This window comes from Pristis pectinata, chromosome 6, assembly GCF_009764475.1.
Source record: "Pristis pectinata isolate sPriPec2 chromosome 6, sPriPec2.1.pri, whole genome shotgun sequence".
NCBI classification, from domain to species: Eukaryota; Metazoa; Chordata; class Chondrichthyes; order Rhinopristiformes; family Pristidae; genus Pristis; species Pristis pectinata.
The window spans coordinates 59,553,041-59,574,795 of NC_067410.1; the positions used below are offsets into that span (position 1 = coordinate 59,553,041).

Sequence of the window (21,755 nt, forward strand, 5' to 3'; positions counted from 1 at the left end):
CAACTCATGACCTTCCGAAACAGCGGCAAGAATGCTAACAGATGACACATTCCAGCCCACTGCTCATTCCTGAGTCACTTTTATTCTATTCCGAAAATGAATGTGAATTCTTAGATGAAATTCCAGCCTGTAACTCACTCCTGGCTATCTATTCTCAGGTTAGTTCAGATTAATATCTTGTTTCAGACTTTGTACAGAAATACAGTTTGATCTGACTGCACCAACCAGGAACGTTATTAGTGCTAAACCCAAACTAAGTGGAAATGCTTCCGAGATGTAATCTACTGATATATGACTTGCGGAAGCAGTGCCATTTCTCAACATGACATTACATGACATTATCAGCAAGCAGCTCCTGAAAGCACTGCAGATGGATGGAGCAAAACTAACTATTCCTCAGTTGGAGTCAGTCTTTGAATAGCTCACAGGAAAAGGTCAGGAATCAGACATAAAACATCTGGGAGGTCAAACTGTGCTTAATCAGAGCGTTAGTTTATGTGAAATGTGTAAAGTTAAACCACTGAGTAGTTCTATGACTGATACAAACTTGTGTGAATTTCTATATGGAGCAATATGGAGAGAGGGATATGCAGGGTACTGCACTGTACAGTTCGAACCAAAACACAGCCTCAGGGCGTGTAGAAATATTGTAATTATTGATTGCTCCATTAAATAACAAATGTCTGGTGTTGCATGTAATTATTAATTTACACTGGTTCCCAAGCCAGTTGGATGGCTTTTGAAAGCATTGGGAGATGAGCAGCCTCTTCACACAAGGAGTTGGAGGTAATAAATGCTGGAAATACTCCGCAGGTCAGGCAGCATCTGTAGGGAGAGAAACAGAGCCAAAGCTTCAGAACCGGCAGATTTCCAGATGCTGCTGCTTTTTTTTTGATTTTCACTAACAAATATTCACAATGAGTTGGAGGGTCAGGGTTCACACGGAGTATAGTGCAACAGGTAAGATGGCCTATCTTATCTTATTCTGTAAGAATCAGTGCTGGGATCTCTGTTGTTTGTGATATACATGTAAATGTAAATTATCTGGATGAAAATATAGGTGGGCTGAATAGTAAGTTTGCAGATGCAACAAAAATTAGTGGGTTGGGGATAGTGAGGAAGGTTGCCAAAGGATACAGCAGGATTTTGATCAGTTGGAAATTTGGGTGGAGAAATGGCAGAGGGAGTTTAATCCGGACAAGTGTGAGGTGTTGCATTTTGGGAGGTCAAATGTAAGAGGAAAGTACCCAGTAAATGGCAGGGCCGCTAGGAACATTGATATACAGAGGGATCTTGGGGTACAAGTCCATAACTCCCTGAGAGTGGATGTGCAATTGGATAGTCTGGTAAAGAAGGCATATGGAAAACTTGCCTTCATCCGTCAGGACATAAAAGCTGGGAAGTCATGTTGCAGCTGTATAAAACTTTGGTTAGGCCGCATTTAGGGTATTGTGTGTTGTTCTGTTTACCACACTATAGGAAGGACGTGGATGATTTGGAGAAGGTGTACTGGACGTTCACCAGTTTGTTGTCCAGGTTGGAGTGTTGGACAAACTTGGTTTGTCTTCTCTGGAGCGGGGGAGGCTGAGGGGCGACCGAACAGAAGTATTTAAAATAATGAGAGGCATAGATAGGGTAGAAAGTCAGAGTCTTTTTCTCAGGGTGACAATGTCAGATTCAAGAGGGCATAGGTTTAAGGTGAGAGGGGGAAAGCTTAAAGGCGATTTGTGAGGCAAGTTTTTTTTTCACAAAGAGAGGGGTAGGTGCCTGGAATGTGCTGCCAGGGGAGCTGGTGGAAACAGATATGAGAAAGACATTTATGAGGGATTTAGGCAGGCACATGATCAAGTGAGGAATGGAGGGATACAGACCATGTGCAGGCAGTTTAGATTGGCATCCTGCTCGGCACAGAGATGGTGGACTGTTGGGTCTGTTCCTGCCCTGTACTGGTCTATGTTTTATATCCTATGCTCTATGTAGCACATACACCACTCCCTGCCTCTGGAAACCCCTCCAGCCCCTACAACCCTTCCAAACTTTGTAAACTCCTCCAGCCCCAATACCCCTCCATATCACCATAACCCCATCAGAATGCAGAGGAATGTTGGAAGTTGATATGGCCATTTGCAGAAGAAACTGTTAAAAAGCGTGAACTGCAACAGCAGAGTCAGTAGCTACTTCTGATAGAGTATAGTTTCCAGTGGGCCCTGATATGTCTACTCATGCAGTTCACAGTGAGAGTTAGACATCTGGAAGCTCCTGAAAACATGGAAGTCTACTTGCAAGCAAAATCATATGGAGATCAGATAAGAAAATCAGTATTTTAGTTTTACCACCGTGGGTAAACTCAAAGCACGCTAGATTTGGATTTCAGCAGTCAGTGAATAATGAGATTTGTAAGTAATTCACTTAGTGAGTCATAAACCAAATTTGCATTTGAAATGATGAAAGCAGAGTCATTAATAAATGATATAAGTACACATTACGTGGACTTTAAATTGGAAATTACCTGAATTACCTCATAAATAACAGTGGGAAGTTGAGAATTTGCAACAACTTGTCCTGTCATCTGGAATGCATGCCTCCTGGTCCTCTAATTATATTGCGTGTTTGCGCTGATGACACATTCAGAGTAGTTCTCCAGTATGTCGGTTGCTTGTTTACTGAAGTTGTAGATCGGCAGTCAGTGTCCACACTGGTTTTATTGCGCACAGATCACAGAAGATTCAAAATCAATCCTGAGAAGCTCTAGTTTACAGGATCTCGGGTTGCATTAGTAAATAGAACCATCCAGCATAAATGATACGATGTCATTTAGTCACTATATAACTCATTGGTTCCAACATACCTTCACCCAGTTTTGGTTCCTCACATAGCAGGTGATGTAGTGGCTTTGGAAAATGTTAAGCGAGAACTACAAGAATGATTCTTACTTTAAAGCATTAGGTTAGGGTTAGTAACTCAGGCTGGGGTTAGGTCTATTGGGTGTATTAGAAGCACTTGATTGATAACACTTGTGAAGTAGGTTGATTGTCGGTGTACTGATAGTTTATTTTAGTTTGGGTGCTTGAGGAGGAACAGAGGACATGAATTTCAGCCGTGCAGATGTGGGAATAAAGTCAGGAAGACTCACAGCATGAAAACAAATGCTTTGGTCCCTAGAGACCACACTGATCATCAGCCCCCCATTTACACTAACACTACACTTTATTCTTCCCACATTCCCATCAACTCCCCACAGATTCTGCCGCTCATCTATGCATAAGGGGCAAGTTACAGCAGCCAATTAACCTACCGACCCTCACGTCTTTGGGATGTGAGAGGAAACCGGAGCACCCTGGGGAAACCCACCTGGTCACTGGGAGAACATGCAAACTCCACACAGGCAGTACCTGAAGTCAGGATTGAACCCAGGTCTCTGGAGCTGTGAGGCAGTGGCTCTACAAGTATGTCACTGTGCCAAATAGGCTGAAAATACTGAGTCCAAAAGGAGCTGGACTAACCCTGGGCTGGGGCAGAGGCTGCATTGTACTGAAGGAAAGTGTTTTTACCTGGAACACTTTCCCTCAGTTCACTGTTGAAATCTAACTTAACTCAGAGTAGAACAATTTTATGTATATTTCTGGGTCTCTAGTATGTCTCCTCAGTTTCTTTGTAGGGTTTTTGTTCTCTCCTGGACTCATAACGTTCCCCAACTGTAGTTAACATGCAAAGTTCACCTGCAGCGAGATTTTCAATCTTGCCTGCCTGAAAACAATAAGCCTTATGTACTAACACAACAACCAGACATTGTTTCCCCCTGAAACTGCTATTCCAAAAGTCAGTAGTCCAACTTCTTGTCCTCATTGAGATCTGTGACCTCACATGACCTCAAATACTATTTTGCATGTTACCAACTTCTTTGCGGACTTGGTAGGCTGAAGAGTCTTGTTTCCGTGCTGTACCTCTCTATGACTCCACGATTCTCTCTAACCTGCAATGTAACAATAAAGGATGTTGCGTTGAAGCCAATAAGATCAATGTCAACGTGGCATTACATAAGGCAACACAATAAACTGTTTCACAAACCTTGCAATTGAAGCTCTTTCTCCTTATATCTTTCCCTTTATAACTTTGTTAGCCACAAAAAAAAATCAGGAGGAGGAATTTCTAGGCTGAGGTGTGGAAATCTGTACCTCTCATTCCAGAGCTCTTGGTAACCCACCCATTACAAATGAGCAGAGCAGATGGTGACAGGGAAGGCAGTCTTATGTGATGCTAACCAAATTTTACTATTTTCATTTCTGTTACTTTGTGCTATTGTGAAGAGAATGAAACTTTCTGAAGAATTTGGAGACACATGAGACGCTGGAATCTGGAGCAACAAACAATCTGCTGGAGGAACTCAGCGGGTCGAGCAGTGTGTGCAAGGGGAAAGGAATTGTTGACCTCATTCTAATGCAGGGTTTCCATAAGATCATAAGATATAGGAGCAGAATTAGGCCATTCAGCCCACTGTATCTGCTCCACCATTCAATCATGGCTGAATTTTTCAACCCCATTCTCCCACCTTCTCCCTGTAACCCTTAACCCCCCTACCAATCAAGAATCTATCAATCTCTGCCTTAAATACACCCAGTGACTTGGTCTCTACAGCCCTCTGTGCAATGAATTCCACAGATCCACCATCCTCTGGCTGAAGAAATTCCTCTTCATCTCAAAGGGATGTCCTTTTATTCTGAGGTTGTGCCCTCAGATCCTAGACTCTCCTACTAATGGAAATATCCTCTCCACGTCCACTCTGTCCAGGCCTTTCAGAATCTAGTAGGTTTGAATGAGATTCGACCCCCCCCCCCCACCCCCATCCTTCTGAACTCCATCGTGTACAGGCCCAGAGACATTAAATGTTCCTCCTATGATAAGTCCTTCATTCCTGGGATCATTCTTGTGACCCTCTCCAGGGCCAGCACATCCTTCCTTAGATACAGGGCCTAAAATTGCTCACTATATTCTAATCAACACCTTAGAAAGCTTCAGCACTACATCCTTGTTCATAGTTTCAACCTGAAATTTCAACAATTCCTTTGCCCGCACAGATGCTGCTTGACCCCCTGAGTTCCTCCAGCAGATTGTTTGTTTCAAAATAATTTGTCCATCCTATATTCTATCTGGCATGAGCCTGGCTCAGGCCCCAGATCATAGAGGTCACTGGCCACAGGTACCTCGTGAGGCCTTGCTTGATTATCAGGAGTTGTCTGGCAACCTTGCTGAAGTATCAGGGATTGATATTGTGGAGCAGAACAGACATGGAAAGCAGTCACCACCAGCGAACTATTGTGCTAGGCTTCTTTTCTCACTGACTTGGAATTTGTGACTTTGTCTGAATTTGTGGTTCAATTGTGCTTTCTGAATCTATAATGCATGGATCATGAGGCAATGCTGAGTTGAGCAAAAATATCGACAAATGGTGGTCAGGGTTTTTAATTACAATTCATATAATCCCAGCAGGATAAATGGTTTCTATCAGATACAGCTACCTCCCCTTTATAAATTTGTTAATCCAGTTACAGAGAGTCACAGAAGGGAACCATAGTGTCATAGGTTCATGCATTATAGAAGGCGGACCTTGGGCTTTTGTAAGAATTCTTCAGTTAGTCCTTCTGCCTGCCCCCTCCTTCTGCATAAACCTGCAATATTTTCCTTTTCAAGTCCTTGTGGAGAGTAATTTTTGACTCTACTTCCATTAATACTGCAGAGAATGTTTTCCAGATAGTAACAACTCACTCTTAAGATACAGTTCTGTTATGCACCTTTGAATCTTTTGCTTGTTAACTTAAATCTGATTATCAATGTGGCAGCATCAGTATCTATTGACTCTAATTTTAAACGTGCCAATGGAATTTCTTCTTAACCTTTCACTGCTCTCATTAGGACAATTCCAGGCTCTCCAAGTAACTGAAATTCCTATGGCACTCATAGATTTAGGCAAGAAAACAGTATGGCCACTTAAAGAATGTGGAAAGTATCTGATATAGAGGGGCACTGGGATGAGTTTCAGTTTAACTTTTTCAAGAAAGATGGACAACTATATTGTACATTAGAGAGATACAAGAGACTGCTGATGCTGGAATCTGGAGCAAAAAACAAAATGCTGGAGGAACTCAGCAGTTCAGGCAGCATCTGTGGAGGGAAATGGACAGTTGATATTTCAGGTCGAGACCCTTCATCTGGAGTTGATGAATGGTCTCGACCTGAAATGTCGACTGTCCATTTCCCTCTACAGGTGCTGCCTGACCTGCTGTGTTCCTCCAGCATCTTGTTTTTGCTCTATATTGTACATTCCATGGATAACCTCTATGTAAACTGCAATGAGTCCTAAGTTGGAGATAATCTTTACTTATTGCTTAATGAGGATCCTTTCCATTTTGGTATCATACTTTATAGGCACAAATTAGGGAATAGTAAGATGTTCATATATAAATGGAAGGAAGCATAAGGGGATCATTCAGTAGAAACAAGTCTAAGTAGACTTTCGTCAGAAATAAAAGTTAAAACTAATAAATTGGATGCATGCTTGCAATGTAAATAAAGCCTGTTGGTTATGAGGAAAATTCAGGGGTATCCTATCAACTAGAGAGCTAGCACAAGTATAATGGGCTGAAGGGACTCTTTCTGTCCTGCATGACTCCATAGAGGTGAAGTCCTAACCACAATTTACCCTGTGGTGCCCTTTGTTTTAGACCGGATTCCAGGTAATTTTACAGATTCACATTCCTGGTGTAGGTAGGGATCCAGGGGAGGGAGATCAGGGCAACTTGTAGGGGGCAAGGTTTGTAAAATCTCCGCTGCTGAGATTATCTGTGGTTGATCAATAATGGACTGACAGGTGATTGGCCCATTGGCTAATAAGCACGGTCTCGTTGGATGAGGTCAGCACTTGGCAGGTTGGCCACTGGACATCACAATCCAACCTGTGACAACATAAGGACAGGAAATGACGGCACAATGGGCTTTTTGAGAAAAGCTTGTTTGCCCCTTGGATGTGCTGCAGTTAAACCCTTGTGTTTGGCTGTGAGGAAATCCAGGCAGCAAACTTCAAAGCATGTTGGCAAAGCCTTTTAACAAAGCAAGGAAGTAGTTTGAATCCATCTGAGGAATAATCTATATAGGACTGATTACACTCTCTGCTGTGCTGAAGTAATCGTAAGAGAGAAAAAGGGAATCTTTGTGCTGAAGAGTAAACTCTGCATTCAAGCTCAAAACTCAGTCTCCACATGTGAAGATCTACGAAGGCAGGCTGAGAGCTCTGTTCCCCCAGTGTGGACAGTGCATTATAAAGGAACATCACCTGACACCACAATCCGTCCATGTTATATTTGCATTTACAAAGACTCCCAGAGCAACAAGTAAGTCTGCTCTGTCATTGAAATTACGTGCATTTGTTGAGATATTGAAGATATGTTCAGAAAGTAATTGGATGCATAGAGAAAGGATTCTACGTTGGAAGAAATATCAAGTTTGTGAGGCCAAATGATGTACAGAGGGTAAATTAATGATGTAGGAAATGAGCATCTACCCCAGTCAATGATAAACCCTATTAATGTATGGGAAGAGATGAAAGAGAAAGTGATGTTTGAAACAAGGCACAGAATATATAGGAGAACAGAATAATTAGGTATTAATAGAATTGTAAAGCTTAAAATCTATTGTTTGTTGGGGTAGTGAATCAAAAAAAGCTGATTCACAAAATGTGATTCATTTCCCATATGTCACAATAAAATTATCATCACCTTTCTGTTGTTAAGAAGAGCTTTAGTGACAATATCATCAATGTATATCAAGACAGCATTCTGAGCAAGACTCTGCACAGGACTTGAAGCTTTGTCTTCAAGGAGTTACGTTAATCGTAAGAGACAGCTGGGCCTGTATTAGAGACAGATAAATGAAATAAGCCTAGATCACAAAAGTTAAACTTCAAAACTCGATCAACGCTTGTGAAGATCTGTGAGAAGAAGCTGAGAGGTCTGTGCTCCATTCTGCCAGTGTGTATGTGCTATTACAAGATGACATTCTCAACAGATGTAGTCTGTTCAGTACATTCTACACTGACTTGAATCAAGAGGGATTCAACAAAAGCATCGAAGTGAATAAATAGCAATCAAATTTAATTGGTGTGATATTGAGCAATAATACTGTAGGAAATTGGAGATAACGGGCTGTAATTCAGTTCCTTGGTTCCTAAGCACAATTGTTCTTGAAGGATAAAGAGCATACAATAAAAGAAGATTCTGAGCAAGCAATTGCACAGGATTGGGAGCTCTGGCTCAGGAATCCAGGACAAAAAGAGATTACTCTGAAAATAGCAGCAAAACAGGTTGGGATATCCAACGTTCCAGAGCAACTTAAAGTAAAGATGGCGAGTGGCAAAATGGAAGCTTTACTGAATTTGCTTCTGGAGGTGCCTTTGGATGACGATGGCTTAGTTAGCCAGACAGTGTTTAACTCTCTGCAGGAGCTGGGGCGTGTGGATACGGAGGGTGTCCTGACGTTCCTTCGTAGGTACATCACCCACCACCACCACCTGCCACTGGCACGTCGCACTGCTTTGCTGAAGGCGATGGTGCAGATGGTGAAGGACAACATCAATAACTTGGGCAGGGCGGTCGCTAAAAAACTTATTACCTTGGCTTCCGTAGAAATGACCAAACATAAGGATGTGACTGATGAGCACCAGGAGGTTGCAACCCGGCTCCTTCTTAATGTGGGCCTTTGGTTTACTAAGGAGACATATGATGAACTTCTTTCATTGTTTCAGCCAAAGATGGACCCCCTTTTCTTTGTGGTGCTGGCGTTAGCTAATCTTTGCAAAGAGCACGTACATTTCATGGTCCCTTTACTGAGACCCGTTCTCCGAACCATGGTCACCCTGCTTCCTGCAGTGACGGAGGCGAAATCCAAGTGGGTATTCTGCTTTGCCTTGGGAATTTTCAGTGAAAGCATTCTTGCATACTTGTATGATATAGACGAAGCCCCAGACCCTACAGTGAAGAAGAATCTATTTTTCCTGGAGTTTTCCACTGCTTATGACACCTTGTTCAATACATGGCTGCCTTTGAATGGAGAGAACGTCAGCACAGCAGTGGTCGAGACGTTAGGGCAGATTACCCACCTCGTCCCCTTTGACAAACTGGAGAACGAACTGCCGAGGTTAATTCCCACAATCCTGGCCTTGTACCAGGGAACCTCCAGCGACTTTTGCATCACCCAGGGTCTGTATGGTGTTCTGCACACGGCTGTTGAGAGAAACAGTGAAGAGCTGGCTTTGCAAATCGACAGCTTGCTCAACAGTCTACACAAACAGATCTGCATTGCACTGTGGCAGCCCAGTGATGTATATGTTCAGAAGCAGCGAAAAGAAATCCTTTGCTGCTTCAAACTTCTGACTCCAGCTTTCACCTCTCATATCATAGAATTCCTGCTGCTGAAACTGGAAATCAACAACAGCCAAATCCGGCTGGGAACATTGACTGTCCTGGACCACCTGATCAACATGGTTCCTCTCTACATGGCCAGTCAGAAGATTCAGATTCTGGCTGGTACCAAGTTATTGGTGCTGGATACCAACAACAGGGTGAAGGCAAAACTCAGCCAAGTCATACACACGATGGCCACACACAATTATCTGCATTTGGATGGTGGGAAGGACATGGTGGAGTTCATCATCCGGCAGTGTGCTCTACCTGTTACAGAGAATGAGGAGAAGTCGGCGGACCCCTTAGCTGAGATAGCAGATGTGGTCACGGACCAGAACTTAAGGAGGCAATGTGAGCAACTGATGGAAATGTTGACGGCGTTACCCATTGACAATGTTCTCTGGCCATTGCTCTTTGACTTCATTATCCCAGTTCGGTGCACAAACGCCTTGGCAACAATTTGCAACTCTTTGGTGCTTCTTGCAATGAAGAAAGTAGAAGCTGAGCCCACTGAATATTTTCTCAATTACAAGGAGCATTCTAACATCCCTGGGCCTCAGGCACTGTTGACCAGGCTCCTGACTATGTCCTCCTCTTTGCATCAGGGGAAAAACAGATGCATCCCTGCATTAACTCTGCTACAAGTCCTGGGCACTGATATCCACCCGGCAACGCCTCAGGTCTGGGAGAAGGAATTTCTGACCCTGCTTGACTATCTGCAGGAGAATTACTCAAGATCTCTGCTGCAGAGCCAGTGGGAAGAAAAACTGGTGAAGGTTCTGCTGCAAACGCTGGAATTGACGGCAGATGAGGAGTGGGCCAGTCAATTTGCCACGGAGCTCGTCAGCCACCTTCACAGACACAGCAACGTCTCACAGGAGAAGGGGTTTGTGTACAAGTGTCTAGGTGTGGTGCTGCAACTTAGCCAGGATGAAGAATTAGTGAAGAGGAAACTTCAAGAGATGTTGCAGACTGTGCAACATGGCGAATCTCTGGAGAAGGAAGGTGTAGCCATTGGGTTTGGTTACTGTGCTGTAACCCATCTGGACACCGCACTGACTACGCTGAAGGAATTTGCAAAGTTAAATATTTTTAAGAAGACTGCAAGTTATTTTCAGATTATAAAGGATCAGGAGAACATTGAGGCAATCAAGGTAAAAAGCACACTCATTTTATGCTATGGGCATATCATGTCATTTTCTCCGAAGGAACTCACTCTGGACAGGGTAGATACTGAGATTATGGAGAACGTGCTTAACCATTACAATATCAAGATCTTGGGAATGAAGGTTGAGGTAAGGGACCTGACGCTGAAGTTAAGCCTGATCAAGACTGTGACACAGTCAGTCACAGCCATCCAATCCATTGCAAAGCCTGACTACAACTTCAGCAGAAAGACTGAGCTGTTACATTATATGCAAGAACTCATCAAGGCTGAGCCAACAGAGGTGATGATGACCCCTGTCCGAAAGTCTGCCATCAATGCCTGTACATCCCTCTTAAAACTGCAGCCCCCGTTAAAGGACAGTAGACAATTGATTCAAACATGCTTGAATGGTGTCTTCAGTTTGCCACGAATAGAGGTTAATGCTGTCAGTGAACACCCAACCATAACTACGGAGGAGAGGCAGGTGCTTGTTACTGAGACAATGACCTCCCTGCTGGATTTTCTGAAGGAACTCCTCCTTTTGGATCTTTCAGGTACTGGGCTTCAGACAATATTTACAAACATGGAAGTGTGGATCCAGTCGGCTAAGGAGCACACACGAGAAATGGCAATTGAGACTTTCTTGCAGCTTCTGGTGTTTTACCTGGAACAAGTCGACATCAAAGATAATGTTCCATCTCATAATTTGGGTGTTATTATTGGGTGCATGGTGCTTCGATGCACAGATCCTTCTTGCATTGTAAGGGAGATGGCCATTGAATGTTTATACATACTTCTTTATATCCAATTGCCTGCAAATCAGCAAGACACAGAGGTAGAGCACCTAAAAAACATTAAGCAGGAGCTTTATCAACTCAACCAGAGTTCCATATTTCAAATTTGCACTGATATAGGAAATGTCCTCTCAAAGTGCATGGCTCAGGACCAGCTGAAAAGTTTACTCTTCACCTTGTTCAATGGACTCACAGATAACCAATACAATGGTTCCTATTCCGCCTCGATCATCATCAATGTCCTCATTTCGAAATGCGGAGACAGCCTCACTGATGTCCCAGAAATGATCAAAGCCCTACACCATCAGTTGCAGTCAATGGTTCAAGCACCCATAGTCCAGATAGTGACATGTACCATCTCCGATCTGGTGTCCCAGCATATGCCAGTGACACTACCCTGCCTCTTAAGTTATCCCATTCCATTCGATAACTACATTGGTGATCTGTGGAGATCACTAATGAAAACCAATTCAGTTGCCACTGCCTCCATTAAATACCTACTGGACAACTTAAAGCTGCTGTATGAAAGCAGCAAGGAATCTCTTCTAGGCATTGCATCAAATTCCCAGACTCATCAGCCTCTGGCTGTAATCTATGCCCTTCATGAGGTAATATGCTCCCAGGATTCAATAGCCATGATAGGGAGTCTCTATCCCCAGCTCTTTAGCACAGTCCTGATTCACCTGAGTTCCAGTGTCCAGCCCCGGTTTCCTCGAGACTTCCTTAGGATCCATTCGGATAGGAAAGCTGGACCACCCCAGAAGCCCTTTAACGTTACGGCCTGCCACTATTCAGTGGAGATACTTCAGTTTATGGTGAGGCAGGGAGAGGGCAGCGACGTGGACATGACGAAGAACGAAGGCTGGGATTTGCTCAAGAGGCCAGAGGTGCACCATCAGGGGGTTGCCCTGCTGGCAGGCGCCATGGCCAATCGAGCTGTGCCCCACCTCATCGGAATTGTGGAGCAACTCACCCCTGTCCTCACCAACATCCACGAGAGCCAGAGGATCACAGTGGCTGCCTTCTTTGGGGAGCTTCTCGGCCAGGCAGTGGTGTCAGAGATGCTGCTCACCGATACACTGGTGAGTATCCTGCTTCGGTGTTTGCTTGACAGCTCTCCTGTGGTCCAGTGGTTGGCTATCAAGGGCCTGGGCAATGCCGGAACTTGGAATGACGGGGATAAATATGCCAGCAAGCTGCTGCCTACAATGCTGTCGCTCATGGACATGAACTCCAAGCAGAACACTCTGCTGGCATACGAGGCAATGTCCACCCTATCAAAGACCTTGGACCGCCTGCCCCGCCATTACACCGAGCCAATCCTGACCGATGTAGCATTAGGCATTGAACCTCTACTTGAACACAGGCAGGATAAGGTGAGAGCTACGGCATTCACTACCCTATGGAAGCTGCTCCAGTTTCGGGACATGCAACGGGACCCGATCTTTTTGGAGCACCTGTGTTCCACCTTGATCTACTTGCTGCTTCACTTGAAGGACAGGAATGACGAGGTGAGGAGAGTCTGCAGGGTGGTTCTGAAACAACTCGGGCCACTGTTGGCATCAGAGCGCTTGTGTGCACTGTTTGAGGAGCTGGGGTCAGAGGAAATGCCCCTGGATTATGATAATTATTTGACTGCAGCCTCCCTGTATATTGGAGAAGATTTGCCCAGCGAGGTCATCCACTACATACAACACTGCGCTCTCTTCTTCAGCAGCCCCCAGACTGAGATGCGGGAGAACGCAGTCACATTGGCAAGTTGCCTCATGCCCAATGCGGCACTGGATTATCCCAGGTCACCAGCCGCAAATCAGGTCTGCCAAGCGATGATCACTTTGCTGTCGGATCATGTGCAAAGTGTCCGTGTTAAAACGGTCATGGCAATACAACGCCTCTACATGTACTGAGAATCATCAGGTCAGGACTGGGGTCTGTTGGGGCCTGGTGGGAAAAGCCTCCTGATGTCAAGAATTTCCTGTGGTACGAAAATGACTAGGGAAGAAGATTGAGATATTGACTCCTCTGTGGTGTGAGTTGGAAGCTGCCTGTATTTCATCCACTTGTACATATTCCTCTGTAAAGATTATCTCTCTAATGATCATCAACAAAACTAGTTATATTTATAATTGATTAATGTTTGTGCTGCAATGTGTTGTATCATTTTAAGACTGTTAATTTTTCAATAAATGGATTGGTTGGAAATAAGCTTTTTTTTTAATAATAACAAATCATTTTCCTGTTTAGCTTCACAAACACGATGTCTGCCTGGCCCTAAATAAGGAGAAAATTGGACACATTATTCTTGGTTCTGAGGCCATGTTATGCTGCAGAGAATATTTGTGTTGAGCACCTGCGTTCAGTTTGCAGGAGTGACTTCGAGCTTTCGGCTGTCTGCCACTTTAATTCACCATCCCACCCCCACTCTGATCTCTGTCTTTGGCCACCTGAAGTGTTGCGATGAGGCCCAACACAAACTTGAAGAACTGTACTTCATCTTCCATTGCAACCTTCCAGACTCAATATCAAATTCTCCATCTTTAGGTAACTCACTCTTTACATCCATATCGGAACTGGCTAGTTCTACTTGTCATCATTTTGGCTCAGTTTTCTGTCCTGCTGGGCATATCCTGCAGCCTCACCATTTTACAGATAAAGAAACATAATTGCCTCCATTAATCCACTTGGTCTCACCCTTACAGAGATATTCCTTTTGTTCTACACATCCCTCCCTCACCTTCTCTCCAACTGAAAGCTAACACATTTCTCTCTCTTTTCACAGTTCTGACGAAGGGTTGCAGACCTAAAACGTTAACTATTTCTCTTTCTACAGATGCTGCCTGACCTGATGTGTGTTTCCAACATTTTTATTCTAAAGTGTATTCTAAAGTGTGTCCCCGGTTCACCAGTTCTATGCCTTCACACCCTGATACCCCAGGGAGGATCAAGGAAGGAAAGGCAAAAAGTCCCTTTCCTCCCTGGCATCTTGCAACCCCCTGGAGAATCGTTGAAACGTTTATGAGGTAAATGTGACTGCCCTGGAGTTTAACTCACTTTAGATCTGAGCCACCACTCTCTTTGTGGCAGCAGGTGTTCGTGTCAAAGATTGCTGCTCAGAGGGGGTGGAGCATCAACACATGACCAACCTGCCTTTCTTCTACCACATTCCTTGACCAGGGTAACTTTCTCCACTTAGCCAAATTTTCATGTCTTTCCTTATCCCCATTTGAACCTCTCCATTTCCTGCCTCATTGTGACCTCCAGCATCACTCATCAGGCAATCACCCCACATCTTCTAACCAATCATGTTTTGTTCCTTCCCTGATCCTTTTTCTTCAGCTCTGGCTCTGCATAAGCTTCTTCAACATTCTTCAAGATGAAAGGTTAATCAGCTACTTAGTTCGGGGAGAACATGCAAACTCCATACAGACAGCATCTGAGGTTAGGATTGAACTGGGCTGGTGGAGCTGTGAGGCAGCAGCTCTACCAGCTGCACCACTGTGACCCACTTCTGAACCCTAAACCAATCTCTATCTGGCTGTTATAAGACTAAAAGAAGGGCGGCACGGTAGTGTAGCGCTTAGCATTACGCTATTACAGTGCTAGTGATTGGGGTTCAATTCCCGCCACTGTCTATAAGGAGTTTGTATGTTCTCCACGTGACTGCATGGATTTCCTCTGGCTACTCCGGTTTCCTCCCACATTCCAAAGACGTATGGGTTAGTAGGTTAACATGGGTGTAATTGGGTGGCGTGGGCTCATTAGGCCGGAAGGCCCTGTTACCGTGCTGTATGAATAAGGTTTAAAAAAAAGTTTATTGAACAGTCCCCTGGTACGATAAAATGGACCCTTGACCTCTCAATCTACCTCATTATGGCCTTGCACCTTATTGTCTTCCTGCACTGCACTTTCTCTGTAACTGTAACACTTTATTCTGCATTCTGTTATTGCTTTTCCCTTGTACTACCTCAACGCACTGTTATAATGAAAAGATCTGTATGAATGACATGCAAAACAAATTTTTTCACTGTACCTTGGTACATGTGACGGTAATAAACCAATTTACCAATTTACTAATTTTCCATATATTTCCTCCATTGTCTAGCCCCAAGATGATAGCCATCAAGCCAGTGAGATCTGTTGACTTAACTCTCTTCATCTTACCAAGTATAACTGCTGCGATTAACCAATATTGTATGTGCAGCAGAAATTGAATGGCAAGTTAAAGGTTTGATTGTATCTTCCCTGGTAATCATATATTTTCTTGAACCAGAAAGCAGTGTTTGCAAAGATCTACCTACTGCTCCAAAAACCAAATGAATAACTGTGTAAAACTGTCAGTGCATGTGGGAAGAAATATCAATTTATTTTCAGAAAGTATTCCAAACCAAAGCAGCATCCCATGTGAGTGTTTTGTTGTCACTTCTTATAGCGCAATATAATTTATCTACAAACATGCCCCTTAATAACATATAAGCCACGTTTTTTCCAATAATTAGTTGCCAATAGCCACTCAACAGATTACTTTGCCATCATTAATCTTTCAGTGTGGTTACAGAGTTCTGAGTGGGGTATTTTGCTTCTGAGTCCTGAAGCTTGTTGGTTTGTGTTGTGCTCTGAAGACTAAGTACAAAATCTTCAACTGACTCTCCAGTGAAGGAATGCTGCATGGAGGAAATGTTAAACTGAAGCCTGTCTGCCCTGTCAAGTGGAGATCAAAGACCCCAGTGGCAGATTCTCATAGATCCTTGGTTAGGTCATAGCTGGAATACTGTGTGTAGTTCTGGTCACCACACTATAGGGAGGATGTCAGTGCACTGGAGAAGGTGCAGAAGAGATTCACCAGGATGTTGCCTGGGATGGCGTGCTTCAATTATGAGGGGAGACTGCATAGGCTGCATTTGTTTTCCTTGGAGCAGACGAGGCTGAGAAGAGACTTGATACAGAGGTATACAAAATTGAGAGGGGCATTGATTGGGGTGGATAGTGAGAAAGCTTTCCCCACAGTGGAGACATCTGAAACCAAAGGGAATGGGTTCAGGGTGAGGAATAAGAGGGTTAGAGGGGTTCTATAGAAAAAAATCCTCCAGATAGTGGTTGCAATCTGGAATGCTCTGTCTGAGAAGGTGGGGAAAGCAGGTTCTCTCATAACATTTAGAAAGTATCTGGACGAGCACTTAAATCGCCAAGGCATAGAAGACTATGGATCAATTACTGGTCAATGGAATTAGAATCGATGGGTACTTGATGGTCAGCATGGACGTGGTGGGCTGAAGGGCCCATTTCTGTGTTGATTGACTCTTGGAATAAATCATTGAATATATTCAAGTCTGTGGCAGATTTTTAGTCTATAAGGGAATAAATTATAATGGGGACCAGATAGGAAATTGGAGCTGGATCCAAAATCACATCATCCATGAACTTAATGAATGGTGGAACAGGCTTGAGGGGCCAAATGGCTGACTTATGCTCTATTTTCTTGTTTGTTGCTGTGTTTTTTTGCTATTTCAAAGGACTATGTTGACATTGAAAGACCTGACCGGAAGCCTTCAGAAGTTTCTGAAAGCTGCTCAGGACCCAATCATCTTGCACTCTCTTCTTCCCCTATCAGATGAGGAGGGTGGGGCCTTGGATCTTTCTCCTCTGTGCAATGGTACACCGAAGTCACTGATTCACCTCAGGAACTTTGCAGTTCAAACAATAGTTGCTTTCTCCTGGATGTATTGCAGGCTAGGTTTGTGCCAGTCGACAGTTTACTGTTCACAGAATTTATTTCACCTCAAATTTTAATTTAGAGGTCTTTCTTTTGCTGGAGTAGACTAGAAGTGACTGAAAATTGCAGGAATTAGATACTGCTTGATTCATTATTAATAAGGTGCACATACGTTGTGAAATTCCTGCCTCTAATTAATCATAATGTCTGAGTTTGGAATGAATTGTCTTGAAGCTGCTGCTGATGACAAAAAAATAATAATTAATCTTGTCGTTTTCCTTTACATGGAACATTTTTTAAAATTAAAACTTATGGGGTAAGGGTTGCTGTGTTCTATGTTTCTCACACATGGGCTACAGAAAACACTCAAAAACTCCATGCAAAACATGTGGGACCCCCCCCCATGCAGTGGAATGTATCTCAATAATAAGCATGGGGTATGGCAGAAACAGAGGTAACTCCACTTGGAGTCATCCATTCTCATCTGAGCACAATGTGTTAGGAATTATAGAGAGTAGTACAGATTCATAACAAAGCTGCAGCAGTTGAAAGAGTTTTATAATGAGGATCTTTATAAAAGTGAGGTTTGAATATTTGGAAATTCTGTGATCAAGGTATTTAAGGTGATGAAATGATAGAGAGAAAGAGATTCCAGACCAAGGTCTTAAAATCAGAGCTAAACTAACACAATGGCATAGTGAATAGATTGATTACCTCACAGTTACAGCATCCAGGGTTTACTCCTGATTCAAAGTGCTGCCTGTGTGGAGTTTGCACATCGCCCATGTGACCTTGTGGGTTTCCCTCTGTGGGTGCTCTGGTTTCCTTCCACATCCCAAAGGCTTAAAGTGTCCACTTTAAGTTGCCCTGAATGTGTAGGTCAGTGTTAGAATCTGGAAGGAGTTGATGGGAATGCAGAGACAATAAAATAGGTTAAGATAAGATACCTTTATTAGTCGCATGTACATCGAAGCACACAGTGAAATGCATCTTTTGCGTAGAGTGTTCTGGGGGCAGCCCGCAAGTGTCGCCACTCTTCCGACGCCAACATAGGAAGTTGTGGGCATGCTAACCCGTACATCTTTGGAATGTGGGAGGAAACTGGAGCACCCGGAGGAAACCCACGCAGACACGGGGAGAACGTACAAACTCCTTACAGACAGCAGTGGGAATTGAACCCGGGTCACTGGCGCTGTAATAGCGTTACGCTAACCACTACACTACCATGTCTGCTGGTGAAAATGGGTGACTAAAGGCTTGTTTCCATGGTATATGACTCTATGACTCTATTTAATGGTGATATCAAGGAGTTCTTTACCATACAAATGATAATGGAGATATAGAAAACTCCCCCACAAAAGACCGTTGAAGTTGAGAGTCATATTAAAGTTAAAATCTGTGGGTCCTTGAGGATCCTTGATCTAAGGATCTTGCAGGGCAGCAGAGGTAAGAGATATGAAACCTTTGCCTCAACAATTATCCAACCAAAGGCACTGAGAGTTAAGGACTTTCTCCTATTCACATATTCATGTTAAAGTCTTACCAGAGTCTACAAACCTTTGAAACACCTAGTGAGTTCATATAGAGTTTGCAGACAGGTTAAGGTATTTAGGGTTACTTATGACATTCCTTTGTTGTTAGACTTCTTTTCAAGCACAAGATAATTGGTGTGACATGAACTGTGATGGAAAAATGTGACGGCTGAGAGATGTACCCTGAACCTCACCATTGCTCAAGGTTTTCTTCATAGCGTCATAGAGTCATACAACAAGGAAACAGGAATCTATCATCTCACAGGGTCTTGACCCAAAATGTCAGCTATCCCTCTGCCTCCACAGATGCTGCCTGACCCACTGAGTTTCTCCAGCAGTTTTTAACTCATGTTTTTTAACATAAACTTTTTAACTTATAATTTATGTCTTTAACTCATAACACCAGTGTTACGTTTGAGCATGAGGTCAGTTTCAAATCACCAAGTCTGGATGCTCCATCTCGATTTCATCTCTAGTTTCTAACCCTGCCTCAGCTCATCTGAAGCTTAAACTACCATCCATGTCTTTGCTACCAATAGGCCTGGCTGTTCCAGACCTCTCCTTCATACTGACAAGCCTTTGACTGCTGCACTCCTCCTTAAGAGACAATCAGCATCTGTGATGAGAGAGGCATTGCTATAATTTCAGGTCATGACTTTCCAGGGGAATACTTCATTAATCTGAAACATCAGCACCATTTCTTGGTATCATATTGTTATTGATTTGTTCAGCAACTTGGGAGACTTAGCTGCATTAAATGTTGCAATGGAAATTGAGAATGTTCAGGAATGGATGGTTAGATTCATCTCATGGGCTTTTAGGGCTACAGATATTGTCAGAGAAAAGGTGTAACGATACCAAGGAGTGATTTAAAGATTATGAAAATGTTCAAATGGGGCCATTGCATCCATTGTAGGGCAGTGAACAACGAGTGTTGATGGTACAGCATGTTCTGAGTTGGGATACGAGTATCATGATTTTGAGGGAGGTCATGTATATAGACAATAGTGTTATTGGCCAGGAGATCATTGAAACAGTGGAGTTTAGATAACAAAGTCAAGGATAAGGGTTCCTCTGAGGCTGAAGGGGAGCTGGGCAATAGCACCCTTTCTGTATTCTTCCCTTTGAGGTTGCTTCCTCAGTAATGTAAAGAACTTATTCAGGTCAATTGTGTTAATTAGCTTTGTAATCTTCAAACAATTAGATCTCCTCAAAGGCTTCTTTTCCTCATTGGAAATAAAAGCCAGTGCCTTGCAGCTTCCTCTCTGTCCACTCTCAGTTTGACCAGACCTGCACACACTAGACTGGGTGAGGTCTGACCCAGGCTTTATGCAATTTCTTTTATTCTGTGAGGTTGATTTCACGTGATATAATGAAATCCTCAAAGAGAATGTAAAGATTCTGTGCACTTTCCAGGCAAGTTTAATATTCTTTTGTTGTAAATGTATCACTTTTAATAGATTTTTCAGCTCTTGATAGAACTCTCGAGGGCAAAATGCATGATAAATCTCAAATTCAATTAATTTGGCTGTCAGGGTCCATTTTTTTTCCCCTAAGCTTTCTCCTACATAACTTAGTCTAACTCCACTTTGAGAGATGCTGACTCATTCTAGGGTAAATGTCTTAGAGTTCTGGAGTCTTTCAAGTTCCTGGCCTAGGTTCTTATTGTTTAGGTGCAAGGTCACACTTAGATGTTCACTTCACCTATGTTTCTATTGGTATCTCTCGTAGTCTTCCCTTCTCTGACCCAGTGTTACTCAACCCCTCCTTTTGTCTCTAGCAACCATTATTCTTGCTGCTACCATCAGGCAGGAGGTACAGAAACCTGAAGTCCCACACTACCAGGTTCAGGAACAGTTACTTTCTTACAGCCATCATGTTCTTGAACCAACCTGCACAACCCTAACCCTACCTTAGCAATGGAACACCACGGACCACCTCTTGCACTACCACAGACTTGTCTCTGTGTCTTTCTTTTGCACTGTCCTGTTTTTGCTCTTTTTTCTCTCTCTTCACTGCCTTGTATAATTTATGTATAATTGTATAATTTATGTTCTGTGTGTTGTATGTACCTTACGTGATTTGATGCTGCTGGCAAGCAAGTTTTTCATTGTAGCTCTACATCACCATACTTGTGCACATGACAATAAACTCAACTTGACTTGACTTGTTCAATTCAGCTCACTGACCAGAGATCAAACTTACATGCAATGCTGTATTTCACAATGAGGAATGAATCTCGGGCTGATCCTGAAAGCAGGGTTAAAATGAGAGTGAAGTGGTCACTTAGTACATAGGTTGTGGAGGTAAGCAATTAGGACATAATTGGAAAATTCCTCGTAATGTAAGGGTAAGTATGCCCAATGCTTTGATTCTTAATATTGTGACATCTTTGACACACTTTTGGTGATACTCTAAAAATGAAAGTATAAGGTATTAAAATCCACTTCAGCACAGTATCAATGATCTGGCAGAGTAGTGTTGGAGTGCTGCAGAGTCAGCAGTGCTATCTTTAAGCTACACCCCCACCTACCCTCTGAGGTGACACAGCACTGCTTGTGGTTCTGCGGTGGCCTGGTGAATAATGCTTCCAATCACGTTAAAGTAAGTTGATCTGCTTATAGACATCATTGTGGGACATTGTGATGGGCATATTGGCTCTGCATTTTGTTCTTGTTTGCATTTTATAATCGTTTCCTTGTTGGTGAAGATACCTTGGAACATCCTGAGATGTATAAAACACAGTTTTATTTTCCTTTCTTAGCTCTGGAGCTTCAATATGTTTGGGCATGAACCCTACTGGTTACAGACTTCGAAAGTGAAGGCACCTCCATTGAAGATTTGCCGTGCTCTGTGTCCCATAAGATTGCATTAATAATAGTTGTGTGACTTTGAACTAGTATTTTATTTTTATATTTCTTATTACACAATCCTTCATCTGGAGATGTTAAATATGAAATGTTTGCAGGCGTTGACAGCCTTTTTAAGAAGACTAATTAGCACCATAAAGGGTAATTGTGTCTGGGAATAATTTGTTATGTGTATTTACAACATCAGCACTCAATCATATGTGGCACAACAGAGCGAAAGTTCTTGAGACGAACAATGAGAGGAGGGCAT

General features: G+C 43.1%; 1 protein-coding gene across 1 annotated transcript; it reads left to right on the plus strand.

The window, feature by feature from the left end:
* The first annotated feature begins 8,392 nt into the window (after positions 1-8,392).
* LOC127571832 (maestro heat-like repeat-containing protein family member 1) lies at positions 8,393-13,300 on the plus strand. Its single transcript, XM_052018579.1, has one exon. The coding sequence runs from the start codon at positions 8,393-8,395 to the stop codon at positions 13,298-13,300; it is 4,908 nt and encodes a 1,635-aa protein (XP_051874539.1).
* The last annotated feature ends 8,455 nt before the right edge of the window (positions 13,301-21,755 follow it).